We start from the raw sequence: 27,518 nt of genomic DNA, 5'->3' as shown, positions 1-27,518 counted from the left end.
AATCCTCTGGAGGGCAAGTGGTTAAAGTAGCACAGTGAGGTATAGCAAACAATGGCTTTGTCATTGGGAAGGGGGACATCTTCTGGAGCTCAAGTGGTTAATGCACAGGCTCTGCCTACAGTGGCTTTCTGGACACAGAAAAAAGGAGTCCCTAAAAACCTTTTTGAAATGGCAACTATGCTCTCCATCTATATAACGTCGCAGTGCCACCTACTGGACGGAGGAAAACCTGCACCTTCCTGCATGTTCTATATGTCGTGGTTTATACTTCCACAGACTCAGCTGAGACACGCCAACTCCAGGACGGGGACCACAATAAAATGTCTGCAGTATAGGGGACAGCGTGGTCTGCAGCTATGCTCCATTTCCTCCCTCTAGTGTTTGCAGCAGCAGCATCTCCTTCACAGGTCTCACAGGCTGGTTCCTCTCAAGAGCCTGCAGTGCTGGGCTAGGATCGCTGTCACCACTCCTCAAGCATACCGCCCTCACCACAAGTCTCGTTCCAGGCGCCAGGCGGGAGCCTTGGTTACATTTCTATAGTTACAGCCTCTAGTAGCCAGCCGGCAGTCTGTGTGTTGATTGGTTCAGCTCCGCAAGGCGTTCATTGGTGCAGAGAGGAGGCCTATCCCGGTATGGATTGCCCGTTTGTTGTGTGAGTGGGCGTGCCTGGAAGAAGGCGGTCCAGTGGAAGTGTTGTGTGAGGTGAGTAGGTGTGTGCACTCCGGGAGGTGACCGACATTCCAAGAGGACTGACTGAAAGGTCATAGGAAGACCGAACCGCACCCGGCTCTTGTTAATGTGGAATCCCCGGGGGGCGGACTTCCACCTCCTATATACATATGTATCATATATGGCTTCATGTGGGGACAACACAAGTCCTGACCTGGGGAATCCTCCTCCATAGGAGGACACACACTTGTATTTACCTGTGGGGGAGGCACAGGAAGTGATGGGAATCCTCTGTAATGTGAGGACATGGGTCACATGTCAGCCGCTGACAGACATTAGAGGAGTTCAGTAACCCTACTGACACTTTTCTGTAGGTATGGCCCTTTAACCACTTGCCCTTCAGAGGATTTACCCCCCTTCCTGACCAGGCTATATTTTGCGATACGGCGCTGCGTTACTTTAACCAATTGTCAACCGTCCTATAGTCGAATGACAGCTACAGCACTGTTTTCCAGTCCTGGGAGGGCGTCATATGATGTCCTCCCGCGGGCCCCCGATGATCTCTGTGATCACCATGTTCTACGGACACAGTTAATCAAGCGATGTGGGAAAAGGCCAATTACAGCGGGGTTTTACCACATGATGATCTGTGTCCAATCACACAGCAGGCCACCGGTAAATGCAGTTGCTGGTTATCGGCTGCCCTTTCCTCATGCTGTCACAGCGCAAGGAAAGTACTATCAATAACCAGCAGCTGTTACAGAGGAGATTGGCACTGATGATTAGTGCCGCCAGTCAGTGCCCTTCATTGCTGCATATCAGTGCCATCTATCCGTGCCGCCTCATCAGTGCTGCCTATCCGTGCAGCCTCATCAGTGCTGCCTATCCGTGCAGCCTCATCTACGTACATCAGTGAAGGAGAAAAATTACCTGTTTGCAAAATTTCATAATAGAAACAAAGAAAAACTTATTTTTTTTAATTTTTTGCAAATTTTTTTGTCTATAGTGCAAAAAATAAAACAACCAGTGGTGATTAAATACCATCAAAAGATCGCTCTATTTGTGTGGAAAAAACATAAGTTTTATATGGGTACAATGTTGCATGACCGCGTAGTTGTCAAAGTGCGACAGCGCTGAAAGGTGAAAATTGGCCTGTGCACGAAGGGGGTATAAGTGCCCAGTAGGCAAGTGGTTAATTGAAGAAGAAATAATCAGGAGTAGCCCACACCTGTCTCTGAAACAGCTTTTGATTCAATTGTCCAATTACTTTTGGTCCCTTGAAAAAAGGGGGGATGTCTACTCAAGAGCTGTAATTCCTAAACCCTTCCTCCAATTTGGATGTGCATACCCTCAAATTAAACCTGAGAGTGTGCACTTTCAGCCCATATCCATTACATAACTATAGCTTAGATATGTTTTGGAAAATACCTGAAAAAACTAAAATTGTGCCTGTGTCCAAATATATATGGACCTAACTGTATGTACTGTGGCTGGTCGGCATGTGGTTAAGTGAAGCTGCACTGAGGGTGGAGTATCTTTACAACAGGTACATGAATCTGACATGGACATTTGTCATGTGGAGGCATCTCAACATTTTAAAGAGTGTCAGACACTGTCTATGAATTCCCCACATTGTGCGACCTATATATTGAGATAATTCAAACAATATACTTGGGGCCCTGTTCCCGTACAGTGGGTATAGAAAAGAATCACCCCCTTTAAAAAAAAATATTTTTGTTGCTTTGCAGCCTAAAATGAAGACAGATACCGTTTTTGTTTTATCCAGCTGCAACTTAGTATATCCAAGTGAAAGGTATAACACCAACATGTCAGAAAGAAATAACAAAACAGAATCACCGAGTTGGAAAAAGGATCCCCCCTCCTAAAAATGACCTGTAAACTCAATCAGGTTTAGCCAATCTCTTTCTCAATGGCACACAAAGCCAGTTGACTGTAATCAGCTGTGGTCATTTTGATTAGCTCAGCTTTCCTGGACTATTTCAGTCCCTGAGAGTGGAACTGAAGCAAACAATTAACTATGGGTGGCAAGGCACTGTCCAAAGATCTCTGGGATAAAATTATGGACAGGCACAAGTGGATAAAAAAAAATGCAATGTATCAATGCCTAGAAGCATAGTGAAGTCTATTATTAAGAAGTGGAAGGTATTTAGTACAACACAGACCCTCTCTGGATGAGGACGTCGCTCCAAACTAGATGAAAGAGCCAGGAGAAAACTGGTCACATGCAGTCACGACCGAGCTTTGCCAAAACACACCTTGAAGATTCTGAGGCCACACGAAAAACCGTGTTCTGTGCAGATGAGGCTAAAATGTAATTATTTGGCCTTAACACTAAATGATATGTCTGGCAGAAATGCAATACAGCTCACCATCCAAATAACACCATTCCTACAGTAAAGTATGGAGGTGGTAATATCCTGTTATGGGGGTTTCTCTGCAGCAGGGACCTGGAGCATTTGTCAGGATAGAAGGAAAAATGGATGGGGCAAAAAACTATCAAATTGTTAAAGAAAATCTGCTGCCCTCTGTCAGAAAGTTGTCCGTGGGAAGAAGATTTACCTTCCATCATGACCATGACCCAAAGCACACAGCAAAAATGACCACACAGTGGTTGAAGGAGAAAAAAGGTGAATGTCCTTGCATGGCCTAGTCAGAGCTCAGACTAAAACCCAATTGGAAATCTGTGGAATGACTTGAAAACTGCAGTCCACAAATGGTCACCATCAAATTTAACTGAAGTTGAGCAGTTCTGTAAAGAAGAGTGGGCAAATATGTTGGTGTTATATCTTTCACTTGAATGTTATAAGTTTAAAATACAGCAGGATAAAACAAAAACTGTGTCTGTCTTCATTTCATGCTGCAAAGTAACAAAATGTAATTATTTTAAATGGGTGATTTGTTTTTTTTTATATCCACTCTATAGTGCTGGGACTGGTGTTTTACCACACTGGATGAATGCAGGTCACTGCTAGGACACACAAAACAACAGATAATTTCTATGTGCCGTATTTACACTGCAATGCACCCCAGAGGTGCAGTGCAGTGAGCTGCGATAAAATACAGACACGCTACATTTTATTACAGCACACAGGAAGGAAGACATGTCCCTGTACAGCAGTGCACATCACCAAATTGCTGTACAGTGGCATTAATGAAGTGTCACTTTTGGGTGCTTCAAATAAAATTAGTTAAAAAAAAAAGGGAGAGGGGCGCTATGTGATGTGTTAATACGTGCATCACACAGCCCCCTACTGCTGGGTCACTGCAGCCAAAGTGGAGAGATGCCTGCACAGTAAACCACTGCAGTTTAGTGTACAGGCAGAGTGGACTGACCCTTACTATCAAGTCCACGTACATTGAGGGAAATACACTTAAACTGAAGTAGGTAGAATCCAGAGCAGCTGTGCAGGGCAACCAATCCGCTTCTGTCTTTCATTTTCAAAGCTGAACTGAACAAGCTGAAGGTAGAAGCTGATCGGTTACTATGTACAGCCGCTCCAGATTCTGCCTGCTCCAGTTTTAGTAAACCCTCTTTGATGTTTCCTGTTCTTAAAGCTGGAGTTTAGTAGAAAAAAAAAAAAGTTTTTGTGCAGCACCAGTGTAAAAATATGCCCATAATGTGTATCCCATGTTCTGGTGGCTTCTGGTTACTGTAATAATCCCCCTTATGATGCCAGAGATCCCCAAAACTGTGGTGTTCTGGCACTGCAGGGGTTAAAGTACATTTTAGATAGAGTAAGGGAGGTTTATAACCCCAGTCAGTTTTTGTTTTTTCCACATCTGTTTCCCATCGGGGAGATTTTTACTTCCTGTTCTAGGGACAGCCCAAAATTTTGGATTTTCTTTTACTTTCAATGATAACTGTAAGCAGGACAAAGAGTGGGTAAATTTCCCTAACAGGCACGCAGATGGCAATAAAAAGCCGACAGGAATTCTAAACCCTCTCCACTTCATCCAAAACAAAAAAAGTTTTGTTAGTTATCCATTGATAAATACGGTATGCTCTAATATGAAGACTCTCAAATATAAGAGTTAGGACCACACGTTGCAGAGGGAGCCTTGACGAGGTGGTGCGGCTTCCGCATGTATTTGGGATTGTGTGCAACTAAACCCTCTGTTTTAACGCAAATTGTTAGACAGGGTGATTTTGGTTTTTTGGCTTGCTAGCTGGTAAGTGTGCTGGGAAAACATTTGTTTAATTGTGATGTGTACCTAACTTCAAAAACTAGTTATAAATTGGGTGGTTGCCATTCTTGTATAGTTTGCATTCTGGAATTGGAATGGGAACACACTTGTTGAGCTTCTGATGTGTCCACTAAGGAGGAATTGGCTACCTCTAAGCATCTCGGATATACAAATAATTTACATATTTTACCCAGCTTCACATTGTGATAATGCCTGTTACTGTAACACGCCACATTCATTTCATTTAGTGCAGTAAGGCCAAAAGGATGCCGTACTGAAAGGTGCCATTGTGATGTACTGTGTTTAAGCAAAAAAACCAAACTGCAGTTCTAATCACTTCCCAACCGCGCTATAGCTGAAGGACGGCTACAGCGCAGTTGTCTAGTTCTGGGAGGACGTCCCCAGTGGCACGCACCCGACACTGACAGTGATTGCTGTGTCCTATGGACACAGCTGATCAAGTGATATGGTAAACTGCCAATGACACAGCAGATCACCGGGTAAATACAGTTGCCGGTTAGCGACTGCACTTTCCTCACGCTGTCACAGCATGAGGAAAGTACTGTCGAGTACTGGCAATTGTCAGTGAAGGGATCGACACCATCAGTGCCGCCTACCTATGCCCATCAGTATTGCCTATCAGTGTCTCCTATCAGTGCCCATCAATGCTGTCTATCCATGCCACCTCATTAGTGCCCATCAGTGCTGCCTATCAGTGCAGCATCATCAATGTACATCATGAAGTAGAAAAATTACCTGTTTGCAAAATTTTATAATAGAAACAAAGAAACTTTTTTTTTCAAATTTTTTGCTCTTTTTTTTTTGTTCATAGCGAAAAAAAAAAGCCCAGCAGCGATACCACTAAAAGAAAGCATTATTTGTGTGGAAACAAATGCTCAAAATTTCATATGGGTACAGTGTTGCATGACTGCGCAATTGTCATTCAAAGTGCAACAGCGCTGACATCTGAAAATTGGCCTGGGCAGGAAGGGGGGGAGTGCCCAGTAGGCAAGTGGTTGATGGGTTAAATACTAATAATGGGCTAAATACTGCAGTTGACTGCAGTTCTAAATAATTGGGCTACCTTGAAGCCCATCTGTGGGCTAAATCTGCTACCAAATTAAAGCGGTAGTAAATGTTACTTTTACTTCTCTCTTCATGGTAATGTCAAAATGTGCTAGTACATTGCTCAGTATAAATGAGTACACTCCAACATATTTGTCAGAAAACCTTTAGGCCCCTTTCACACGGGCGTTCTGTATGGCTGTTTGTCATCTGTCCGTTTATGGATGAAAAACAGACACTCATGTATTTCTATGGATTAGCGGATGTAAACAGATGATCATCAGTTTACATCCATTAATGTCCGCAACTATTAATATCCGTCTTTTTTTAACAGACGAAAGCCCTATTTTTTTTCCGTTTAAAAAAAAAAATCGTTTTTGCAATGGTAAAGGATGTAAAAAACAGATGGAAACTGATGGAAAATGGATGTAAACTGATGAAAAACAAATGTGAACTGATCTGTTTTTTTTCTTGGAAAAATCGTGACTAAACTGATAAAAAAAATGGAATGCCCATGTGAAAGGACCCTTACTTTCCTTTCAGAATCAACATTTTCTATAGGACCCTATACTACAAAATACTCCCACAAATGCGGGCCATTGACTGCAAACAAGATTTGTTCATTTGCGCACACGAATAATTATTTTTCCTAACAAATTCATTCAAGACCATATTGCAAAAATGAATACACCCCAATGAAAGTCTTAGGAGCCAAGCTAAATTTTAGACAACAAAATCCTATTTAACAAGAATTCAACTACAGGTGAGTCTAATTATTCATTAAACAGATGTCCAGCAGACAGTTGATTATAAAAGGGCATCACTGAACAAAGAAAACCCCTTCCCAATTCATGCTGTCAGCAGTGGCACCACATGGAAGAGAAATGTCACAAGACCTGAGAAAGAAAATCATTTCTTTACATACGAAAAGGTGAAGGCTACAAGAAGATCAGCAATTATTTACATACCAGTCAGAATACTATAGCAAAAGTAATACAGAAACTTAAAAAAGATGGAACTGCAGCCATCTCACAGAGACATCCAGGCAGTCCATGGAAGTTAACACCTCGACAGGAGCATCTTCTGATGAGAAGGGTTGAAGAAAATCGCCATGCAAGTTCACTGCAGTTAGCTAAAGAAGTAGGAAGCCAAACTGAGGTGATTGTTTCCTGTGACACAATACGGAATACACTGCAGAGGAATGGCATGCATGGGTGTCGTCCACAAATAAAGCCTCTCCTAAAGCCCATGCACAAAAAAGCCCGCCTAGAATTTGCCAGGGCCCATGCTGAAAAAGATGACTACTGGGACTCTGTACTGTGGAGTGATGTGACCAAGATAAATGTTTTTAGAACTGATGGCTTCAAAACTGTATGGTGTTGCAAAGGTGAGGAGTACAAAGAAAAATGCATGGTGCCTACAGTGAAACATGGTGGTGCTAGTGTCCTTCTGTGGGGCTGCATGAGTTCTGCTGATGTCGGGGAGCTGCATTTCATTGATGGTATCATGAATTCACAGATGTACTGCTCTATATTGAAAGAGAAGGTGCTACCATCACCCTGTGCCCTTAGTTGTCATGCACTTTTCCAACATAAAAATGATCCAAAACCCGCATCTAAGACCACTGTTGCATTTTTGAAAAAGAACAGTGTCTCCTGATCTGACCCCAATTGAATACATATGGAGATCTCTGAAGAAACAAGTTGAGCATCAATCTCCATCCAGGATCTAGGCTCTAACAGTTTGTTTTTGAAGAATGGAAAAAGATAGATGTTGCAATATGTCACCAACTTGTTCATTCCATGCCTAGAAGACTTGGCGCTGTCCTTACAAATCATGGATGTCATACAAAATACTAGATGTAGCAGTTTTTGTTGTCTAAACTAAAACTCAACTAATTTGAGTAAAACTGTAATCTAAGTTATATTATTAACCTCACTTTCATATAATGAGCTAAACAAATGTTGTATAAATGTCAATTTTGCAAAAATTTTGGAAATTGTTTTTGTGTTCATTGAGATGTTGATTAATATCTTACTTTTCAAAAGGGGTGTACTCATTTATGCTGAGCACTGTATGTCTCTGACGAATTCCTCCAATACACATAGCGTTACCTGTGCGACTCTAATCTGCGCTGTTTGATTTTCCCTCACACCCTCTGCACCCTGTGAGGGAATTCCCCCTCCCCCCACAACCTTGCCTTCCCCTCCATCAATCCTTCCCAATTCCCACCATTTCTCCCCCCGCTTTTTTATTTTTTCTCCACCCCTTTTCAGCTTTTATTCTCCCTTTTTTTCCCCTCATACCTCTCACTTTACACAATATAACCCAAAAAACTGGTATGCTGAGTTCGTTGTAGGTTACCCCACATTAAACTTCACCTCCTCTACCAATTGCTCTATGTGATTGGAAGGGGGGTTCTTCCCCAAAGGCTAATCGACAAGCGTGTGGCCAGCCTCACGCGGTTCTTAAACACTGCTATTGAGTTCTGGCTTGCCGCCCATTTACTGCTTTATTTTTGTACTACTGTCTTTGGCAACCCTGCTAGCAATGTACTGCACTTGTTCTTTGAGCAAATGACATATGCCATCAGTATGTTATGTGAAGTTATCATTTTATTGTACCTGTTGCGTACCATTAACCAGTTGCTGCCCAGCCTATAGCCAGATGGTGGCCGGGCGAACAGCTCGTCCCTCTGGGTAGACGCCATATGGCGTCCTTCCAGGCATGAGCATAGCGCATGCCCGTAGGGCCGCGCAGCGGCGCGATCTGTCACCGGCCGTGTACCTCGGACAGGGCCGATGACAGATCTGTGTACCAGCCCCGTTGCCAGTACCATGTGACCTGCTGTGATGATGATGCTGTACTGCACTGGTGACAGTATGTTAAAAAAAAAAAAAAAAAAAGTGAAAATCATTTTTTAATTTCTTCATTTCTGAAAAATTATGACAAAAAAATTACAGCTTCAAAAAACTCGCCATGTATGTTATGAAATACGTCGGACTGTCTACTTTGTAAAAAGCGGTCATTTGGAGGATATCTGTACTGTTCTGACATTCTTGGATCTCAAGAAATTAGATTGGCTGTCAGTACTTCAGGATTGATCAATTTTCAGATCTATACCATAGTTTGTGAACTCTATAACTTTCCTACAGACTTAATAATACATCCTAATTTTTTTTCAAAAATTTTTTTTTTTAATTTAGCAAAAAATAAAAACCCCAGCGGTGATTAAATACCACCAAAAGAGATCTCTAGTTGTGTGAAGAAAATGATAAAATTTTAGTTTGGGTACAATGTTGTATGACCGCGCAATTGTCATTCAAAGTGTGAGAGCGCTGAAACCTGAAAATTGACCTGGGCAGGAAAGGGGTAAAAGTGCCCAGTATTGAAGAGGTTAAATAAAGGATTAAAAAAAATGTGCTAGCATGCATCACATACTAGCACATTATAAAAGACTTTATCTTAGTTATGAAGCCCTCCATTGGCACGATGTCACCACTGACAGGGCTTCCATCTTCACCCGGTTTTCCTTCCGGGTTTGTGTGCTCTGGCTGCTTGATTGTTGAACCGCGATGACGTCACTTCCATGCATGCGTGCGGAGATTTGCCCACTGTACAGAGCTCTGAAGGAATGGCACAAGTATGCCATTCTTTCAAAGCACATGTGCTGGTGACTGTACTGGCTGCAGAGACACTGAATATTTCCTAAATGGTGCACAGTTAGGAGATATTCCTTATACCTACTGGCAAGCTTTATTATAAACAGAAGATGTAATTGGCGCAAGAGAGGTAGTGATGGGTATAAAGTTCACACAGAAAGTCTTAGGAGATGTATAAATAGTTCAGTTATTGAGGGGAGCATGGGGTCCCCTCATGCTCAGTTATTGAGGGGAGAAAAAAATATTGTGGGAGTGACGGAAGTATATAGTAGTACAAGGTGGGTTATGCAGCTTAAATAGTATGAGGGGGGGGAGGAAGGAGTCTTGTAGTACAGGCAGTACTGAGTAGAAGGGTGGTTGGTAGGAATGGATTATGTGTGTGTGTATGTATGTATGTAGAGTAATAGAGGAGAGAGAGGTGCGCAATACTAAGTGTAGTAAAAATGGTAACAGTTTATTGCACACAAGATTTAAAAACTCACAAGACGTGGCTATATATCAGGTATAAGAGGGAGGACGTCACCTGGGCTGGACATCAGGAGCGGATGGCTGGAGTGCCAGGGGCCAGGGTTCTCACAGTGGCTTGCGCTCTAAGGCAGGTAGGAACCGTGCTCAGGGCGTGCGCTGCTGGTTTCTCACATCAGCTTGGGTAATGCACAGCGGCCATCTTGGATGCGCCTCAAGCTGGCTCCATTACCCACGATGATGTGAGAGACCAGCAGCGCCTGCCCTAAGCACGGTTCCTACCGGTACCAACGCCTGCCGTCCTTGTTCCTTCTTTGGGACCCGCCTTAGAGCACAAGCCACTGTGAGAACACTGGCACTCCAGCCATCCACTCCTGATGTCCAGCCCAGATGACGTCCTCCCTCTTATACCTGATACAAGACATATAAACCCACGTCTTGTGAGTTTTTAAATCTTTTGTGCAATAAACTGTTACCATTTTTACTACACTTAGTCTGCCACACCTCTCTCTCCTCTATTCAAGCTTTATTATAAGCTTTCCTGTAGGTACACATGCCCATTGGGAGTTTATTCCAGCTTTAAAGCCCTAGCTGTTGCCAAAAACATGTACAATACAGTATGTTCAGGTATGCTGCTAAAGCTAATAGTACCATTTTACTACATACCAATAGCACACAAAATAGCTATTGTATAGCCCTCTAGACCTGTCGGGTTGGGCTTGAGGCTCCATATATTTATTAGGTTGATCATCATTACTCTCTAGGAGGAGACATGGGAGTTTCAGGGTGTAGGAGCTGCAGTTCTTTTCCTCCTCCTTTTGGTTCTGCCCTCTCTCTAAGGCCAGAGACAGCCTGAAAAATTTAGCATTTTCAAAAAGAAAGATCAGCAATAGTAGGTGTCCACATTTTCTTCAGAATTGGATAACAAGAGTGATCCACCTAAACTTTAGTAGTGGACAGGACTTCGTTATTTAATTTATATACTGTGTTTTGTTTTTTTGCCAGGTCTCTTTGGAGGATGGTGGGATATGATCCTGGCTCACAGGGGCATCTTCTGTCTGCCAGTGAAGTGGCTACCGCTGGTTCGCTTTCTGGACTGGTGACCAGAGCCTTTATTAGTCCTCTGGATGTCATAAAAATTCGCTTTCAGGTATTTCTATATATTTTCTACAAGAAATGTTAGGGTTTCTTAACCTTAAAGTAAACCTGTTGATGGCATTAAGTTGTTAAGTGAACACTTACATTTAAATACAAACGCCTTCAAATGTCTACCCACCAGCTTTAGGTTCACATTGAGCACCCTGCAACCCCAGAAAATTGGATTACTCTGATATGCAAACAGTTGCCTCCTTCAGCCTCCCATGTGGTCTTATTGGTTCATAAGGCTGCCTATACAGCAATAGTGATGGGCTGTACTGGGAGTGGGCGGGCCAAACCTGGAACCATGGGAGATGCATGCGAAAGCAGCACAGTTTTTGTTTTGTTGTGTTTTTTTGTTTTGTTTTTTTTAATGATTCCAGCTAGAATATCCAGCTTGGGCAAAATCCACAAACATGGATCTTCCAGCAGCTTTTAAGGATGAAAAAAATCAGTTCCAGCTGCTGTTTTTATGTCTTGTCTGGCACTATCCCCTTCAGATACACCTGCGTGCCAATCTTTTTCTGGGTTCAATGATGCCCAGCATTATTCTACCTACTTCCTGTGAGCCCAGGGAAGCAAGGGCATGTCTCCTACTTGGGACTCACAGGAATATGCTGCAGAGAGCAGCATGTCATGCGGTATGCCACATCATTATTTGGCACACCAACCTGCAGCATTTAGGATCCTGCCCACTGCTGGAGGAATAAGAGAGTAAAGAACAAAGGTGCCTGAAAAAAAATCTAAGGGTTCAGTGGAGGAAGGGGGAAAAAACGAGCGGGGAGATCCAGAAACCGGAGTTGGGCTTAAAAGTTTGCAAACACAGAGGTACCTACACAAACTGATGTTGGTTTGGTAACTTAAATCCTCCATATGTTCACTTTAGGGGCTCATTCGCATAGGTATATGTGTATATTCTGCATGATATGCAGGTTCACTACTTGAGTTTAGGTTAATTTATAAGCGTTTAGAGACACACAGCATTTAGACAAGTACAACTCTTTCATATGCACTGCTGCAGTGAGAGGCACACAGGGCATCACTCCTGTAATTCTCTCCCCCACAGTGCTGCCGGCTTCCCTCCCGCTGGCTGCTGTGGATGCGGGGGTTGATTAAATATGACATTTACTGGCTCTTTCCTTTTATCCGTACCAATCACTCTAGTGCCCATTCATAACTGAAGCATAGTAAACTGTGTTCACTATGCTTCAGTTTATAAATGAACAGGAAGCCTCTGTCTCCTGTTCAGTCATCTCCAGTGCAGCTGAGGCTTCATAGAAGGGAATTGAAGAATCTCTCCTCAATCCCTTTCTCTGTCTCAAAGGTTAGATGTCAGGGTTCTGTTTAGACTGATGATTCTTCACCCAAGCTTCCCAACAGTGTGTTTAAAAAAAAATTGTAAAAGATAATTTAAAAAATATAAAAAAAATTATAAATTGTAAAAAATGAAGGGCTTATTCACATGGGTTCTCTGGCCCATACAGTATAAATTAGTGGTTTGTTTGTGTGGCTGGATCTGTCTGTTACTCTATGAAGATGCAGCGGCTGTATAAACCCAGCCACAGGTCCTAATCTGATAAGTGTGCAGGTGTGGATGAGTGGCCCCAAAATACACACTATCAGTGTTTAGGTGTCATACACCTGTACCCACACACCTGTCAAATTATGGCCTATGGCTGTGTTCATACAGCTGCTGTGTCCCCATAGCATAAAATAGGTTGCCTGCACACAGCAACAGGCCACAGCTCTTATGTTAAGGAGCCCAAAGACCTCATTTACACATAGAACTTTATTAACTCAATACAGTTTTATCCATGATGGATTTGATTTAAATCAAGTTGATCTAAATCATGATTTAAATCACTAATGAAAAGGCTCAATTTAAATCATTTTTAAAGAGCAACTGTCATCTCTGTTCCGCAGCGGCTCCTCATCTGACCCGCTGTTGACTCGCCGACAGTCCCATTCACTTTAATGGGACAGCTGGCAATGCGGCAGTGACACAAGGTGAGGGACATGGCTGCAGCAGGGGAGTGGATGTCCACTAACAGGCGCTGCCATGAAGCATCTAAAATGACAGGTGCTCTTTAAATGTATGGAATCCGACTCATTCTTGCTGGTAGTTAGAATCTTTAATATTTGCAAACCAAATGAAAGTTTACTTTTTAGAATAATAAGCTGTCAGGTTAGTAAAACAGCGATATCAGAACCGATTTTAGGTCAAAAGGTTAATCACACATCTGGAGAACTATTCAAATTTTTATTTCATGTTTTTTCTCATGGTTCAAAATTGTAAATATTGCAGAATATACAGCCTCGTGCTACATAACTAAGCTCCATTTTATGCTGAAGAAACTCAATTATTAATGACTTCCCGTCTGGCCCATGTATATAAACGGCTGTGGGCGGCATCGCGATCCAGTGCCCGCTGTGTCCGAAGGACACAGCGGAACACAGATCGCTGTACGGGACCTCTGTGTGAGGTCCTGATCATGTGATCACTGATTGGCCAATCGGTGATCACATGAATAGTAGTAAGCAAGCTGTCACTTCCTGATATCATTGCTTACTACGTGTGAAATCTGTGAATGATCAGAGGTCACATGGTACAAGGCTATTCACAACAGCCTTGTACCATGTGACAAGCTGTGACCAATCACAGCTCACACAGTATTTCTCAATGGCTGCAAGAAAGCAGCCAGAGAGAAGGAGAAATGATTGCTTCTACAGCCTTTATGGGTGTAAAAGCAATCAGTGGAAAAAATATAAAAATCTTCATCACCCCCCCACAAGTAGTACAGTGTCACCATGGTGACACTGTACTGCTAGGGTGACAGTATGTTTAAAAAAAACCCATAAATAATAATATAAAAATTTAATTTTTTTTAAATGATAATTTTTGGGTAAAAACTAATTTGGGTTGTTTTTTTTTACTAAAAAAGATAACTGAATACATTTTGGCCAAGATTTATGAAGAAAGATTTAATTGCAAAATTTTATACGAAAAACACTTTTCAAAATTTTTGGACTTTTTCATTTATATAACAAAAAAATAAAAATCCCAGTGGTGAATAAATACCACCAAAATAAAGTTTTTTTTTATGTCTCAAAAAAATGCTAAAAAATTCATATGGGTACAGTGTTTCATGACCGCGCAATTGTCATTCAAAGTGTAACAGCGCTGAAAGCTGAAAATTGGCCTGGACAGGAAGGGGGTAAAAGTGTCCGGACATGAAGTGGTTAAATAGCAAACTATCTTTAGATATATTTTTACTCCTAAAGCATTTTATTAAAATTAATTTGCTAAAATTAAAAAAAAAAATCAGATTTTAAATTTAAAAACTGTTTTGTTTTTTTTTAAATCTTCGATTTTTATCCACCCTGGTGTTATCGTTTAGAGTTAGCAGGAGTTTTGAAAGTTATGTTTGTGTTCGCTAATAATGAATGATATTTTCAGAGGGGAAGGAGGTGGGGCTCTCAGGTAGGCTGTACAGGACCCCATGATTTCTAACAGCAGCTCTGATCCCAACACAATGGGAATGGGCATCTAACCCTGCTAAAATGCCTACAAATTTGAGAGATATAGCCAAACTTCCAAATTTCACAGGGAAAAATGTCTTAGAAGATCCAGTTGTTGTATGAACAGGTTTTCCCTCCTGCCTGTTTGATGCCGTGTTAGTCTATGCTAGGTGTAGTCATACAAGTCTATGTGCTGAAAAGTGTTTCTATGACTGGCTGTCCCACAGACTTTACCTTTACCAGCTGAACTGTAGTTTGTCTTGTTGCTTTTTAGTGGGAAATATGAAGCAGGGACATTAATTCCTATGGTAACTCCCTGATGCAATACAAGGTGGATGGAGTACTCATACAGCTTGAAGTGTAAGGAAATCTTCCACCTTTGGCTGTTCTTGCTGGTCAGGTGCCAGCACTGGGAGATTCCTTCTCACTTCTTGTCCAGGGGACAGTGGTTTCTTGTATAGATACTGTAACTGTCCTGTCTTACTCTCTGTCCTGATGACAGCTGTCCCAAAATCTTCTCAATAGCAACACTGACAGCAATGCTAATCTGACAGAAATTGTACCTTTCCCCCTAGACCTGTCCAAAACTAAGAAACATTTTGGAGTTCTACTTTAAAAGAAAGCTTTCATCAGTAAAACATGGAAGCTGGTATTTCTGATCTCTACGTATGAAGATGCCAGTTGCTGGCTGTCATGTTGACGGTGCTTTAAGCCAGGAAACCAGAACCATTGTGCAGATTTCCAACTTTCCTCATCTGTTTGCTTTTTCCAGGTTAATGGCTTAGAAAGTATTGAAGCCAGTGTCATGGTAACAGCCAGGCAGTGAGCAGTTTCAGACGGTGTCCAGCAATGGCATGCCTGTTTTTTATTATTTTACAAAATAATTCTGATTAGTCTCCATGGACTACAACTCTGATTTTATGCTCGTTTTCTTGTATTTTTATGAGTCTGCAGAATAGTCCTTGTGACATAAATGTACAGATTTGAGTAGCTGAGATGTGACCTGTAGAAATATGTAATCGTAAATGTAGTTTCATTCCTTGTTTATTAAAGATGTATTCAGTCATATATTCAATCATAGGTATTCAGAGACATGTGCTCACCCATTAGCATCTGAAAGGACAGAGCAGCTTCCTCAGGCTTCCTCTATCTACTATATGGCGAGTACTGAAGGTGTGTGGACACACACCCACCGCTCTGTTTCAGCTGCAAGCTGCGGATCTTGCTATATCTAAAAGCGCTAATGTATTATATGACATGTGAGTGCAATATGGAAGCACATTAAAGCTGTTTTTACCTCTGGGATAAGATACCATATTCTTTATTTCTCTTTTGCATGAGATATACGAGGAACACAAAGGCAGAGGATTAAGGAGTGGATCAGAGGAGGGAGTATCCCTCACAGCCCTGCAGTCACACAGGTTTACAACATTATTGCAAAGACCTTATCTTCATACTGAAGGAGAGCATATCTGTCTTGGCTAGATACTCATTGGCACAGTTACATTTGGGACAGTATTGCTGCTTTCTTCACAGTAGACTTTTTATTTTATATTATATTAACTCTCTTGTGGTTTTTCAGATGGCATATTTGCACATTTATATGAGGATTGCAAATATAGTGATTTGATAGTATGATATCATTGTATTAATTTATTTCATTTTTATACCTTTTTTATTTATTTATTCACATCAGTCACTTTATATTAATTATTTTTATTTATTTCATAAGCACTTTGCACTTTTTTGTTTGCACTTTTTGATGGTATTAGAGCGTTGTAATTATTTAAATATTTTGTTGATAAACACACATTATATGAGAGTGGGCATATTAACCAGCGATCTAATACTCATATTTTCCAAGTATACCTCAGTGGCTCACAAGTTAAGTTGTTTTTATTACACTCCAGAACCTTGATATGCTTCTTACAGAGCCACTCTTTGGTTATCCTGGCTGTGTGCTTCTGGTCGTTGTCATGTTGGAAGACCCAGCCACGACCCATCTTCAATGCTCTGACTGAGGGAAGGAGGTTGTTGCTCAAAATCTCACAATAAATGGCCCCATTCATCCTCTCCTTAATACAGTGCAGTCGTTCTGTCCCCTTCGCAGAAAAGCACCCCCAAAGCATGATGTTACAACCCCCATGCTTCACAGTAGGGATGGTGTTCTTGGGATGCAACTCATCCTTCTTTTTCCTCCAAACACGACGAGTGAAGTTTAGACCAAAAAGTTCTACTTTGGTCTCATCTGACCACATGACTTTCTCCCATGCCTCCTCTGGATCATCCAGATGGTCATTGGCAAACTTCAGACAGGCCTGGACATGTGATGACTTGAGCAAGGGAACCTTCCGTGCAATGCATGGTTTTAAACCATGATGGCGTAGTGTTCTACCGACAGTGACCTTTGAAACTGTGGTCCCAGCTCTCCATGTCATTGACCAGCTCCTCCCTTGTAGTTCTGGGCTGATTCCTCACCTTTCTTCTCATCAGTGATACCCCACGAGGTGAGATCTTGCATGGAGCCCCAGTCTGAGGGAGACTGACAGTCGTCTTTAGCCTCTTCCATTTTCTAACAATTGCTCCAACAGTTGATCTATTTTCACCAAGCTGCTTGGCAATTGCCCCGTAGCCCTTTCCAGCCTTGTTAGGTCCACAATTTTGTCTCTGATGTCTTTTGACAGCTCTTTGGTCTTGCCCATGGTAGTAGTTGGCGTCTGACTGACTGTGGGGTGGACAGGTGTCTTTAAAGAGCTCAGACAGGTGCTACTAAGTTAGATTAATGAGTGGAGTAGAGGTGGACTTTTTTAAAGGCACAGTAACAGGTCTTTGAGAGCCAGAATTCTTGCTGTTTCTCAGGTGTTCAAATATTTATGTTTAGCAGTGCAAGACAAATTAATTCTTTAAAAATCATACAATGTGATTTCCTGATTTTTTTTTTTTCTTTTTTCAAAATTCTGTCTCTCAGAGAGGGAATGCACCTACAATGTGAGTTTCAGACCCCTCCGTGATTTCTAAGTGGGAGAACTTGCAAAATCGCAAGGTGTTCAAATACTTCTGTTCCTCACTGTATATACTCCTCATATGTATGGGCAAGCCTGCTTGACAAAGGAGGCGGAGCTTCTAAAACACGTTGCAGCCCACCCACTGGCCATTCTCGGCATCTCTCACAGCACCCATTACATCTCTTCACCGCTCGGCAGGATTTTTGAATGAACGCCACCAAGTCTTCGAGAGGCTCCCTTCCAGGTGATGCACTCTACACCAATCCATCCTACAGAGTGAACTGCAGTCCCGCTTCTCTGTCCATCCTACATGTCGAGTGAAGGATTCTTAGATGTAAGTTCTCTGCAATAAAGTTTTCATGTTTTTAACTTACACTGACCTGGCGTCCTCCTTTCTCTTTTGCTTGTCTCCGAGAGATCCCCCACATCCTTGACAAGGAGCTGCCGGTCCCATCTCATGTACCCTGTATCCTTGGTCCACTTCTTCCTTATTCTGCCCATCCCATGGACATGTTGACTCTTTTGACAGCTGTCACAACACTCATTGTACAGTCAGTTCCAATTTCTCATTTATCCATCTATGTGTAGTTTTTCGTTACCATCTTTTGTACCATTGTGTGAGCACTGAATATAAGTGTTCATTGTTTTGATGATCATTGCATGTACCACTGCGTTTTAATCTGCACAGCAACAAGTTAAAAAAAAAAGCGTCAAAAACGCACTGCAGAAACAGATCAAACGCTAACTGCATAGGTGTGAACCTAGCCTTAGAGAGGCTCTCGAGCACATATCCATTTTTTGTGCTTCTACTTAGAACATAATGGTTGGTGTTGAAACTCAAAACTGCATCAAGAACAGCAAAGAGTTACTACTGCAAAGAGACGCTTTCTGTCTGACACAAGACTCCAGTACTCCATGTCTAAAACTGGCCACACCACATTACAGCCTAACTGTGCAATCTTTCCCTTCAGATATACCATCAGATGTGTGCTACTTGAGTGTAATCTGTTTAAATTAACGATTGTATGTATTTATCAATTCATCTAGGGAAGAACTATAATTCAGAGAAGTTACAAAGTAAACCTGTCCACTTAATATAGAGGTTTCAATTGCTGAGCTCACTTTAAAAATGCTGAACTATTTGTTCCAAATTATGATACCCAGGCAGCTAGCATTTTCAGACATAAATGACCACATTGGAAGCCGCCATGATTGATTGTTATGATTGATGAATCTTTCTATCAGTGGAGCAGCGACAGCAGGACAAGAAGGTGCTGTCTGATCTGACTGACAAATCAGGCAATAGTCTTCATAAGCCACTGGGTACCTTTATGTAGATGTCAGGCTGCTCCTATCCCAAGGCAGATAGACTCATTATTTTGTTTCTTTGTGCAATTTTTTCATAGCAAGAATGTATTTTAGAGAATATGGTGATCTCTCGGGTTTTTATTTCACAGCTGCAAATTGAGGGTCTGACTAGGCATGGGGCCCATGGGAAGTACAGTGGTATCGTGCAGGCAGTAAGACTGATTCTGAAGGAGGAAGGCTTGCCTGGGTTTTGGAAAGGACATGTCCCAGCACAGCTCCTCTCTGTAACCTATGGTGCTGTACAGGTGAGTTCACTTACCTCATTGTATTTGTAAGGACTACTGAATAAAAGAAATAGGTGCTTTTGATTCCAACCTGCACTTTTTATTATTAAGATGTACCTTATGTGTTAGGCCTGGTTCACACCAATGCGTTTTTAGTGCTTTTTGCAGAAATACCCTACAGTCCACTTAACATGGTTTCCTGTGGGAGACATTCACATCTATGCTTTTTTTGATCCGCTGCATTTTTGGAAAGGGTCAGGGACTTTTTTTTTTTAAACACAAAACTTTGTGTTTTTGGTTCAATAGACTTCAATTGAGATGCTGCAGAAAATGCATGTATTGCGATTTTGATGCGTTTTACGATTTTAATGTGCCCAGCAACAAGTTGGCCCGATAAAACAAAAAAAGCCAAAAGCATCAAAAACCACAAAAAGCTTTGCGAAATGGACAAAACACAAACTGCATTGATGTGAACCAGGCCTTCGAGGCTAACATCAAGTATCTTGGGCACTATCCTTTCCTTTTTATACAAAACCATTTCATATCATATATCTTCAGTTTTATCACACTAAATATGTTGGATGTGAGACGGGAAGGTTTCCCTTCACTTTCATTCCCCATGACGGGGCTCAGTAAGTGATGGGAAATGTATCCAATAGAGGGACAGCAACAATAAATCAGATCCTTTGTACAGTGTTTATTGCTGTATGTGGCTTTCTGTCCTACTGCCACTCCTTTAAAGTGGTTCGAAACCCTTACATAAACCCAGTGAAGTGACTGGCCTCAGGTGATCCATGGAGATTAAACAAATCCTCCTACATACGTTGTACCTGTTTATCTACATCAGTCTTTCTTCTACATCCATTCAAAGTACAGAATTTGCACATAATTTCTCAGCTATGAAAAGCAGGGGGCTGGGAGCTGAAATTACATCACTGAGGAGAGCTCTGAGAGCTGATTGAAGGGAAGGGACACACCTTTCTCCACACAGCTCACAGGGACAGAGCTGAGGCTGTCAATCTGCTGGAGGACCCTCCCCATCACCATTTTTCTCTTGGTGCCAGGAAAACTCATCAGAAGTGACTCATGCTGATGGCACAGGAACTAAACAGAAATTTACATTTAGTGCTCTTAAGTGAGACAAGTACACACTATAGAGGTATATACTTTGTTCATATTTCACATCTGAGGTTTACAACCACTTTAACCCCTATGTTAGGGAAAAATTCTACCACTTCCCACTCTATCCAAAACAAAAACACAAGTTTTGCCTCAAGATAGACTTCTTAAAATTCCTTACAAGTGGGACTAGTCCTTCACTCTACTATGAAAATAGGTAGTGGGTCTAAAGTATTGTATGTTGTGCACTGCCGTCCGCTTCAGACAGAAATCGTGGTGGGTCCTAGTAATCACGGGAGGATAGGTAGATATCTTTCTGCTCATTATTATGTCTGTGGCCTACCAATGTATTGTTGTGTTGGGATCCAACTTTCTCTCCGTCTCTTCAACCTACAGTTTGTGAGTTTTGAGGTCTTAACTGAAGTTATTCATACATCCACCTCCTTGGACACACGAGCACCTGCAGTTCACTTTGTCTGTGGAGGTCTGGCTGCCTGTTCAGCAACTCTCACTGTGCAACCCCTGGACACACTTAGGACACGCTTCGCTGCTCAGGGGGAACCCAAGGTAAGCTGGACTTCTCACTTCTCAGGTGTGTGTGCATATATTTTTTTATTTTTATGGTCCAGACTAAGGAAAAAAAAAGTTAAAGGCTAACTCCACCTTTATGTTACACTCATATTAAGGGTGTAACATAGTGCAAATGGAATTCTACACACACATCTACCTTTTGAGAGTTAAAACAGGCAGTGAGGAAGCAACTAATTGCTGTCTGGCAGAGGGGTAGCAAGGGCTGTTGTACATCTCAACAAGACCTAAGAGCCAGTCAGGTGAGCTGGATGCACATGGGCTGAACAAGATCATACGAAAAGGGGGAGAGCAGAGAGGATAATTGTTGTATCTTCACCTTTCAGGTGATGTGGGGATTGACCAAGCTGTATTTCTTAATTGCAGCAGAGAGAAGCCAGGTCACCAGCATAGGTCTGACAGGGCTGTTTAAATTTCAGGACTTGATTGAGCTCTTTTGATAAAACTGCTTCCATATATTTATTCCACCTGTGTATATAGGTGTTTGCTTAGAGATGGGCTTCGAGTTTAACATTTTCCATTGCGTTATCACAGCTAATGATACTTATACACTCAATACTGCAGGATTGTTGTAACAGAATACATTTGGCATAAAGTTAAATTTAACTAGATTCTTCAATACCAAGAATACTTGCCCACAACTAAGTTTTCTGTCTGATAGAAATGTAATTTTTGCACATTAAATTGTAGCCTGCAATTCCTCTTAATGCCTATGACACATAGGTTTCAGTATGCATTGTGGGCAACCCTGGCCATTTCATATTTTCATACAGCGTAATGTGAGCAAGCAGCAGAGCCACGTAATTGCACCTACTGCAAACGCATATGACTTGAATTTTAGAACTTCATGCAGATAAGCATAGAGCTCAGAGGCATGTGCTGCCTTTACACAGCAATGTAGTATTGTACTGATTAGTCTGAATGGGCCCATAGGGTGATTCAAACTGAGATCTGAAACCTGAATGTTGGGGGCGGACCTGCATGCTGCCTTCCACTGTGGTGTTGGCAGAAGGCCTGCTGGTTGTATTGAAATCCATGATGCTGATCCAGGGCAAACTACACCAAGTGTTCACAACACCCCAGGGGAACCCAAATGCCACCATAGTTAAGAAATGCTGAGCTGGACTTTGGCTTTAAATCTCTCCAGGAACATGGTGGGAATATTTTCATCCTTGCTTTTAAAAATGGCAATTCTTTTTAGGTAGGATTAGACAATTATATTCATAAGTGGCTATTTATTTTAAAGTAGGACTATAGACAAAAATGTTTTTGTTAATTTTGGATAGTGTAAGAGAGGGTTAAAATTCCCCATCAGGTGCTTTTTTTGCAATCTGTGTTCCATTGGGGAGATTTGCTTTCACTTCCTGTTCAATAGCCAAAATATGAAGTGAGAGGAAATCTCTGCAAATTAAAGTGGTTCTAAAGGCAGAAGGGGAGCCAAGTACTAGCCCTGTTCTGTTTGTCTTATGGACACACAGAGCAGGGATCAGGAGCAAGCACGCATGAGTGCCCCCAGAGCAAGCTGCACTTAGCAGGGGGGAGGGGCCAGGAGCGCCAGTAGGGGAACCAAGAAGAGGCAGATCAAGGCTGCTCTGTGCAAAACCATTGAATTAGTGTCCCCACTGGAAGATTTCCATTTTATTACTGTTCTGGGGACAGCCCAAAATTTGGAATTTTTCTATTGCTTTCACTTTTGATGATAAACAGTAAACAAATGGAGAGGGTTGATACAGACGGCAATAAAACCTGACAGATGATCTAATCCCTCTCCACTCTATCCAAAAAATAGTTTTGTCTTTAGTTACACAAGTAAAAGTATGGTCGAAACGTAACTAAGCTTAAACCTGCTCCCACCCCAATTCTAAGGCCTATACTAACTATCCTGTAAAGGAAAGATGTGTATACTTGCCTAATCTAAGGGTGCTCCAATCCGGTCATATGATCGGCTCCCAGCACCGTCTTCAAGGTAGTGAAGGGCCAGCTTACAACATATGCCCCATAGTATGTGAATAGATAAAGTCACCACCCAGGCTCTGCAGCTATTGTTGCTGCTCCTTCCTCGCCCCTGAAGCTGGCTGCTGGGGAGGTCATGTGACTGGACCAGAGTTCCCTTAGGTAAGTATACACATTTTATATGGGGCTTAAAATGGAGGTGTGAACAAGATTAAGCTTAGTTTTTTTTTGTTTTTTTTTAACAAGACTTTCACTTTATAGTTATATAGTTGACATGGAAACCAATATTGTAATCTGCACCAGATTTTCTACTCTCCAGTTTTAGTAAATGAACCCCATAAAGTCTTTAATTATATTTGTTAAAGGAATCCGAAAATGAGAAAGATGTCAGTGTTGACCTTCTGAAAATGCTTGTTTTGTGTTGTCTGGCTTTGGTACTTTGAGACACAGACCTGGAACAAGCATGCACCTTACAAAAGTCAGAATTTAGTGAGAACTCCTTATCTGATTACTTGCACGGAGTGACTTAGAAAGTACTGAAGCCTCCATTATTTCAGGAATATTATGCAAAGGCTGCCTACATAGTGCCTAACTACAGGTTAGAACAAATTCAATCACTTTCCTTTACCTGATGTGTGATAAGTGCAAAATTGTTTCTGAGCATAAAAAACACTGAATGTGAAACTCTACAATAGATGTATAAGATATATCAGTATGTTTTGAGTATTGTCTCATTACAGTCCATTTGTTGGGGAAGATGATACTCTATAAATTGCAAAGCACATCTAATTTACTATTTCTTTCCAAGGTGTATAAAACACTCCGCCATGCCATTGTCACTATGTTCAAGACAGGAGGATTTCTCACATTCTACCGGGGGCTCAGTCCTACTCTGTTAGCAGTGTTTCCATATGCCGGCCTTCAATTTGCTTCCTACAATCTGTTGCAGAGAGTTTGGGATGCTGCCTTACCACCAGGCCATGGTAAAAGAGGTTTTGAAACCTGACCACATGTTCAAATGTCAACCTGTAAAATTTCCTACAACTAAATAAAATAATTAGTTATCAAATGTTCTGGACAAATAAATTGTGTGTGAGTATAATTTTGAAGTGAATATATGTATATTACATCAATTAACACATTTAAATATGTGTTTGAAGTTGGTTGTTTTCATTTCAGTAAAAAGTAAAACTTTGATATGAAAAAAAATATATACCGTATTTGCCGGCGTATAAGACGACTTTTTGACCCTTGAAAATCTTCTCAAAAGTCGGGGGTCGTCTTATACGCCGGTACACATGTTAGGGGGGCTGCGGCATTAAGTACAGGGGTTTGCAGGGGCTGATGTCTCTTACCTGGATCCAGTCCCACGACGATCCGGTCCAGGAAGCGCGGCGTCTCCTTCAGTTCGGCCACTGGATGTTCGTGCGGCTGCTCGGCTCCGCCTCCTCACCGGTGATTGGCCGCCAGAACTGTAGCTCAGGAAAGGCACACAGGCGGCCAATCACCGGCGAGGGGGCGGAGCCGAGCGGCCCCGCGAAAATTGAGTGCCGGAGCAGCAGGTAAGTGTTCTGTGTAGAGGTGCTGCTGCAACCACATATGCTGGCTGCAGCAGCACCATACGAGAACAGGGTCAGCAAGTCTCAGTGGGAGGAATAGTGCCCCATCATTGGTGTCACTGATACCAATGATGGGGCACTATTCCTCCCACTGATACCAACGATGGGGCACTATTCCTCCCACTGACACCAACGATGGGGCACTATTCCACCCCCCACTGACACCAACGATGGGGCACTATTCCACCCCTCACTGACACCAATGATGGGGCACTATTCCTCCCACTGACATCAATGATGGGGCACTATTCCTCCCACTGATACCAATGATGGGGCACTATTCCTCCTACTGATACCAATGATGGGGCACTATTCCTCCCACTGATACCAATGATGGGGCACTATTCCTCCCACTGATACCAATGATGGGGCATTATTCCTCCCACTGACATCAATGATGGGGCACTATTCCTCCCACTGGTGTGCATTGGAAGAGGGGTAGTCTTATACGGCGAGTATAGCCCAAACACTACATTTTAGCAGGAAAAGTAGGGGGTCGTCTTATACGCCCAGTCGTCTTATACGCCGGCAAATACGGTAGGTGAGAAAAAACTAAGCTGTAGGGGAACAAACATTGAAAGGTACTTCAAATCAGCGAACATGTTTCTTTGTCCAAAATGCCTTGTCGTCTGATGTCACTTTTCAGGTTGGCTTTAAAGCTTAATTTTAGAGAAAAAAAATTTTTATAATTATATTTAAATGTATAAGTATGTGATATTTGACCCTATATTAGCTTTACATAACCCATTACATAACAGAACTTGGGCAGAGCGATAGAGGCTATGACGTATTACAAAAGATGCTGTAGTAGTAGATGTTTAATTTAAGGAATGTTAAAGTAATTTCATTTCCTCTGTTGCCATTCAAGTGGGCTTCTTTCTCAACTTTTATCTGTTCTACTACACATATAAATGATTATTTTTCGTTGTATTCTCTAAACAGATAACTTGAAGAACCTCTTGTGTGGTAGTGGGGCTGGAGTGATTAGTAAAACTGTCACTTATCCACTAGATCTGATTAAAAAAAGGCTCCAGGTCGGGGGCTTTGAGCAGGCAAGAGCAGCATTTGGAGAGGTAAGAAATTATACTTCTTGGGTTATGGATGTGAAAGCATTCCATGTGCCGTTGAGGAATATATAAAAATATATTAAGACTTAAAGCAAAGCTATCAGAAGATACAAAAGACGTTTAATCCAGTTACAGTTTATATTCATGAACAAATACTTAAAGACATAAAACATTCTCTATAACGGTGGTGACCTAATGTACCTGTAACGAAGGATGTCCCACGTTGTGCAGGCAGCTGGATGCTCTAGAAATATTCTGTGCAGGAATGCCCCATCCTTTTCCTGCTTTTGAACTTCCAGCGCTGAAGGGGTCTTTGGGTCTTCCACAAAGCTGCTTTGAAAGGGTTCCTGACAAGGGCCCGCCACCTTCTCCTCCATTAAGAAACATTTTTTCATTGCTTTCACTACCTGTAACAGGATCTGTGAATGAGGGAGAAAATCCTGTTACTCATCAGATTCTTCCCCCATTCACAGATCGTGTTAGAACTAAACTGCTTATGGTTGGTCATGGCATATTGTGTCAATATTTTCTTTATTTTATTCATTACAATAAATTATGTCCCAGGAGACCAATTAGCCAACTTTCTTATGATGAATTTGCAAGTTGGGTTCTTTTCTTCTGAACAAAGGCCTTCTTTCCCGTAATGTCCTCTTACCATATTTTCATGCATGCTTGTTTCCTGTTTTTCTTAAATGGGCTGCTATATGTAGTAAAGTATAACAATGTCTTTGTCAGCTCGGTACAGTTATTGGACTTGCTCTACAGCCTGTGATGACTATAGTTTTGGTTTAATTACTCCAACAGGTCAGAACATACCAGGGTCTCAGAGACTGTGTATGTCGAATACACCTGGAAGAAGGCTTTAGGGGGTTTTTCAAAGGATTGTCGCCAAGTCTGCTTAAAGCTGCTGTTTCAACCGGACTCACCTTCTTTTGCTATGAGATGTTCTGCAGCATGTTGTGGAGTTTGAAGAAAACCAGAGAAAGTCAAAAGGTAGACAAGTGAATCTGTAAAATCCGTTCTATTACAGAGGAACTACAAGTATAAGGCCCCATGTACACGGGACACTTCTGAACGATGGAAACTGATTGCTGGAAAACGTAGGTTAAAAACCGCCTGTTTAGCCGCGTGTGCTTAACGTGTTTATGCGCGTTTGCATTTAGAAGCATTTTTTGAAGATAAGCACAGGAAAACCTCCCAAATGCTCATAATGCACTGAAAATGGTAAATTATTAACTATTTTAGAGTGTTTCAGAGAAATACAGAGAGTAGAAGCAGAGACAGAAGTATGTGTTGAGATTAGCTTAGGTGTGAGTTCCTAATTAACATTTCTTTTGTTTCCAAGGGTGGAAAAGGTGTCTGGCGGAGGGAGTCATTAAGGCCACCTGGCAGGGGGTCTTCATTAGGAATTTGAGGTGTGAACCAACTAGGAACTCTAACCTCCCAGCTTTCTCTAGCTTTTTTTTCTGCAACTTGGCTCCATTGGTGGAATCAGATCTTGTTTTGAATAAAACTTGAATAGTGAAAGGAGATCCTTTCCATTGACACTGAGAGTGTGTGGCATGTATGTGTTGGTTTAGTCTACACCAGAACCCCCCCTAAAACTTTTAATCTATTTATTCATTATAAAATCATTGTGTATTGCACTTAAAACTGTTTTAAGTGCCTCAATATGTCTCCTGTAATGCTGAGCAGTGCAGGACTAAGAATAAGAGTGAGGGACAGCACTCTGGGATCGTCAGAGCCAGCAGCAGTGCAACCTATTCAGTATACTGCTGCTCCTCACTGTCCAATCACAGGAAGCCAGTAATCAAACTGTATAGCTGAACTGCAAAGGTGAAGAGTGAGGTCT

General features: G+C 41.8%; 1 protein-coding gene across 1 annotated transcript; it reads left to right on the top strand.

The window, feature by feature from the left end:
• Positions 1-426: 426 nt before the first annotated feature.
• Positions 427-27,196, top strand: SLC25A19 (solute carrier family 25 member 19). Its single transcript, XM_089654912.1, has 7 exons — positions 427-702; positions 11,073-11,217; positions 19,186-19,341; positions 20,836-21,006; positions 23,789-23,963; positions 25,542-25,672; positions 26,471-27,196. The coding sequence occupies exons 2-7, from the start codon at positions 11,086-11,088 to the stop codon at positions 26,669-26,671; spliced, it is 966 nt and encodes a 321-aa protein (XP_089511038.1). The 5' UTR covers positions 427-702; positions 11,073-11,085; the 3' UTR covers positions 26,672-27,196.
• The last annotated feature ends 322 nt before the right edge of the window (positions 27,197-27,518 follow it).

Source organism: Staurois parvus, unplaced genomic scaffold, assembly GCF_062004578.1.
Source record: "Staurois parvus isolate SC_StPar_1 unplaced genomic scaffold, SC_StPar_1.0 ptg000813l, whole genome shotgun sequence".
NCBI lineage: Eukaryota > Metazoa > Chordata > Amphibia > Anura > Ranidae > Staurois > Staurois parvus.
The sequence above is the reverse complement of the archived record's forward strand: the minus strand, read 5'-3'. Positions and strand labels throughout refer to the sequence as shown.

What these genes read in the sequence shown, in the direction of transcription:
- SLC25A19 (XM_089654912.1), top strand. Translation starts at nt 11,086, where the DNA reads ATGGTGGGATATGATCCTGGCTCACAGGGGCATCTTCTGTCTGCCAGT. An exon ending in TCATAAAAATTCGCTTTCAG is followed by an intron (nt 11,218 to 19,185) that starts GTATTTCTATAT and finishes TTTATTTCACAG; the next exon opens with CTGCAAATTGAGGGTCTGAC. An exon ending in TAACCTATGGTGCTGTACAG is followed by an intron (nt 19,342 to 20,835) that starts GTGAGTTCACTT and finishes TTCAACCTACAG; the next exon opens with TTTGTGAGTTTTGAGGTCTT.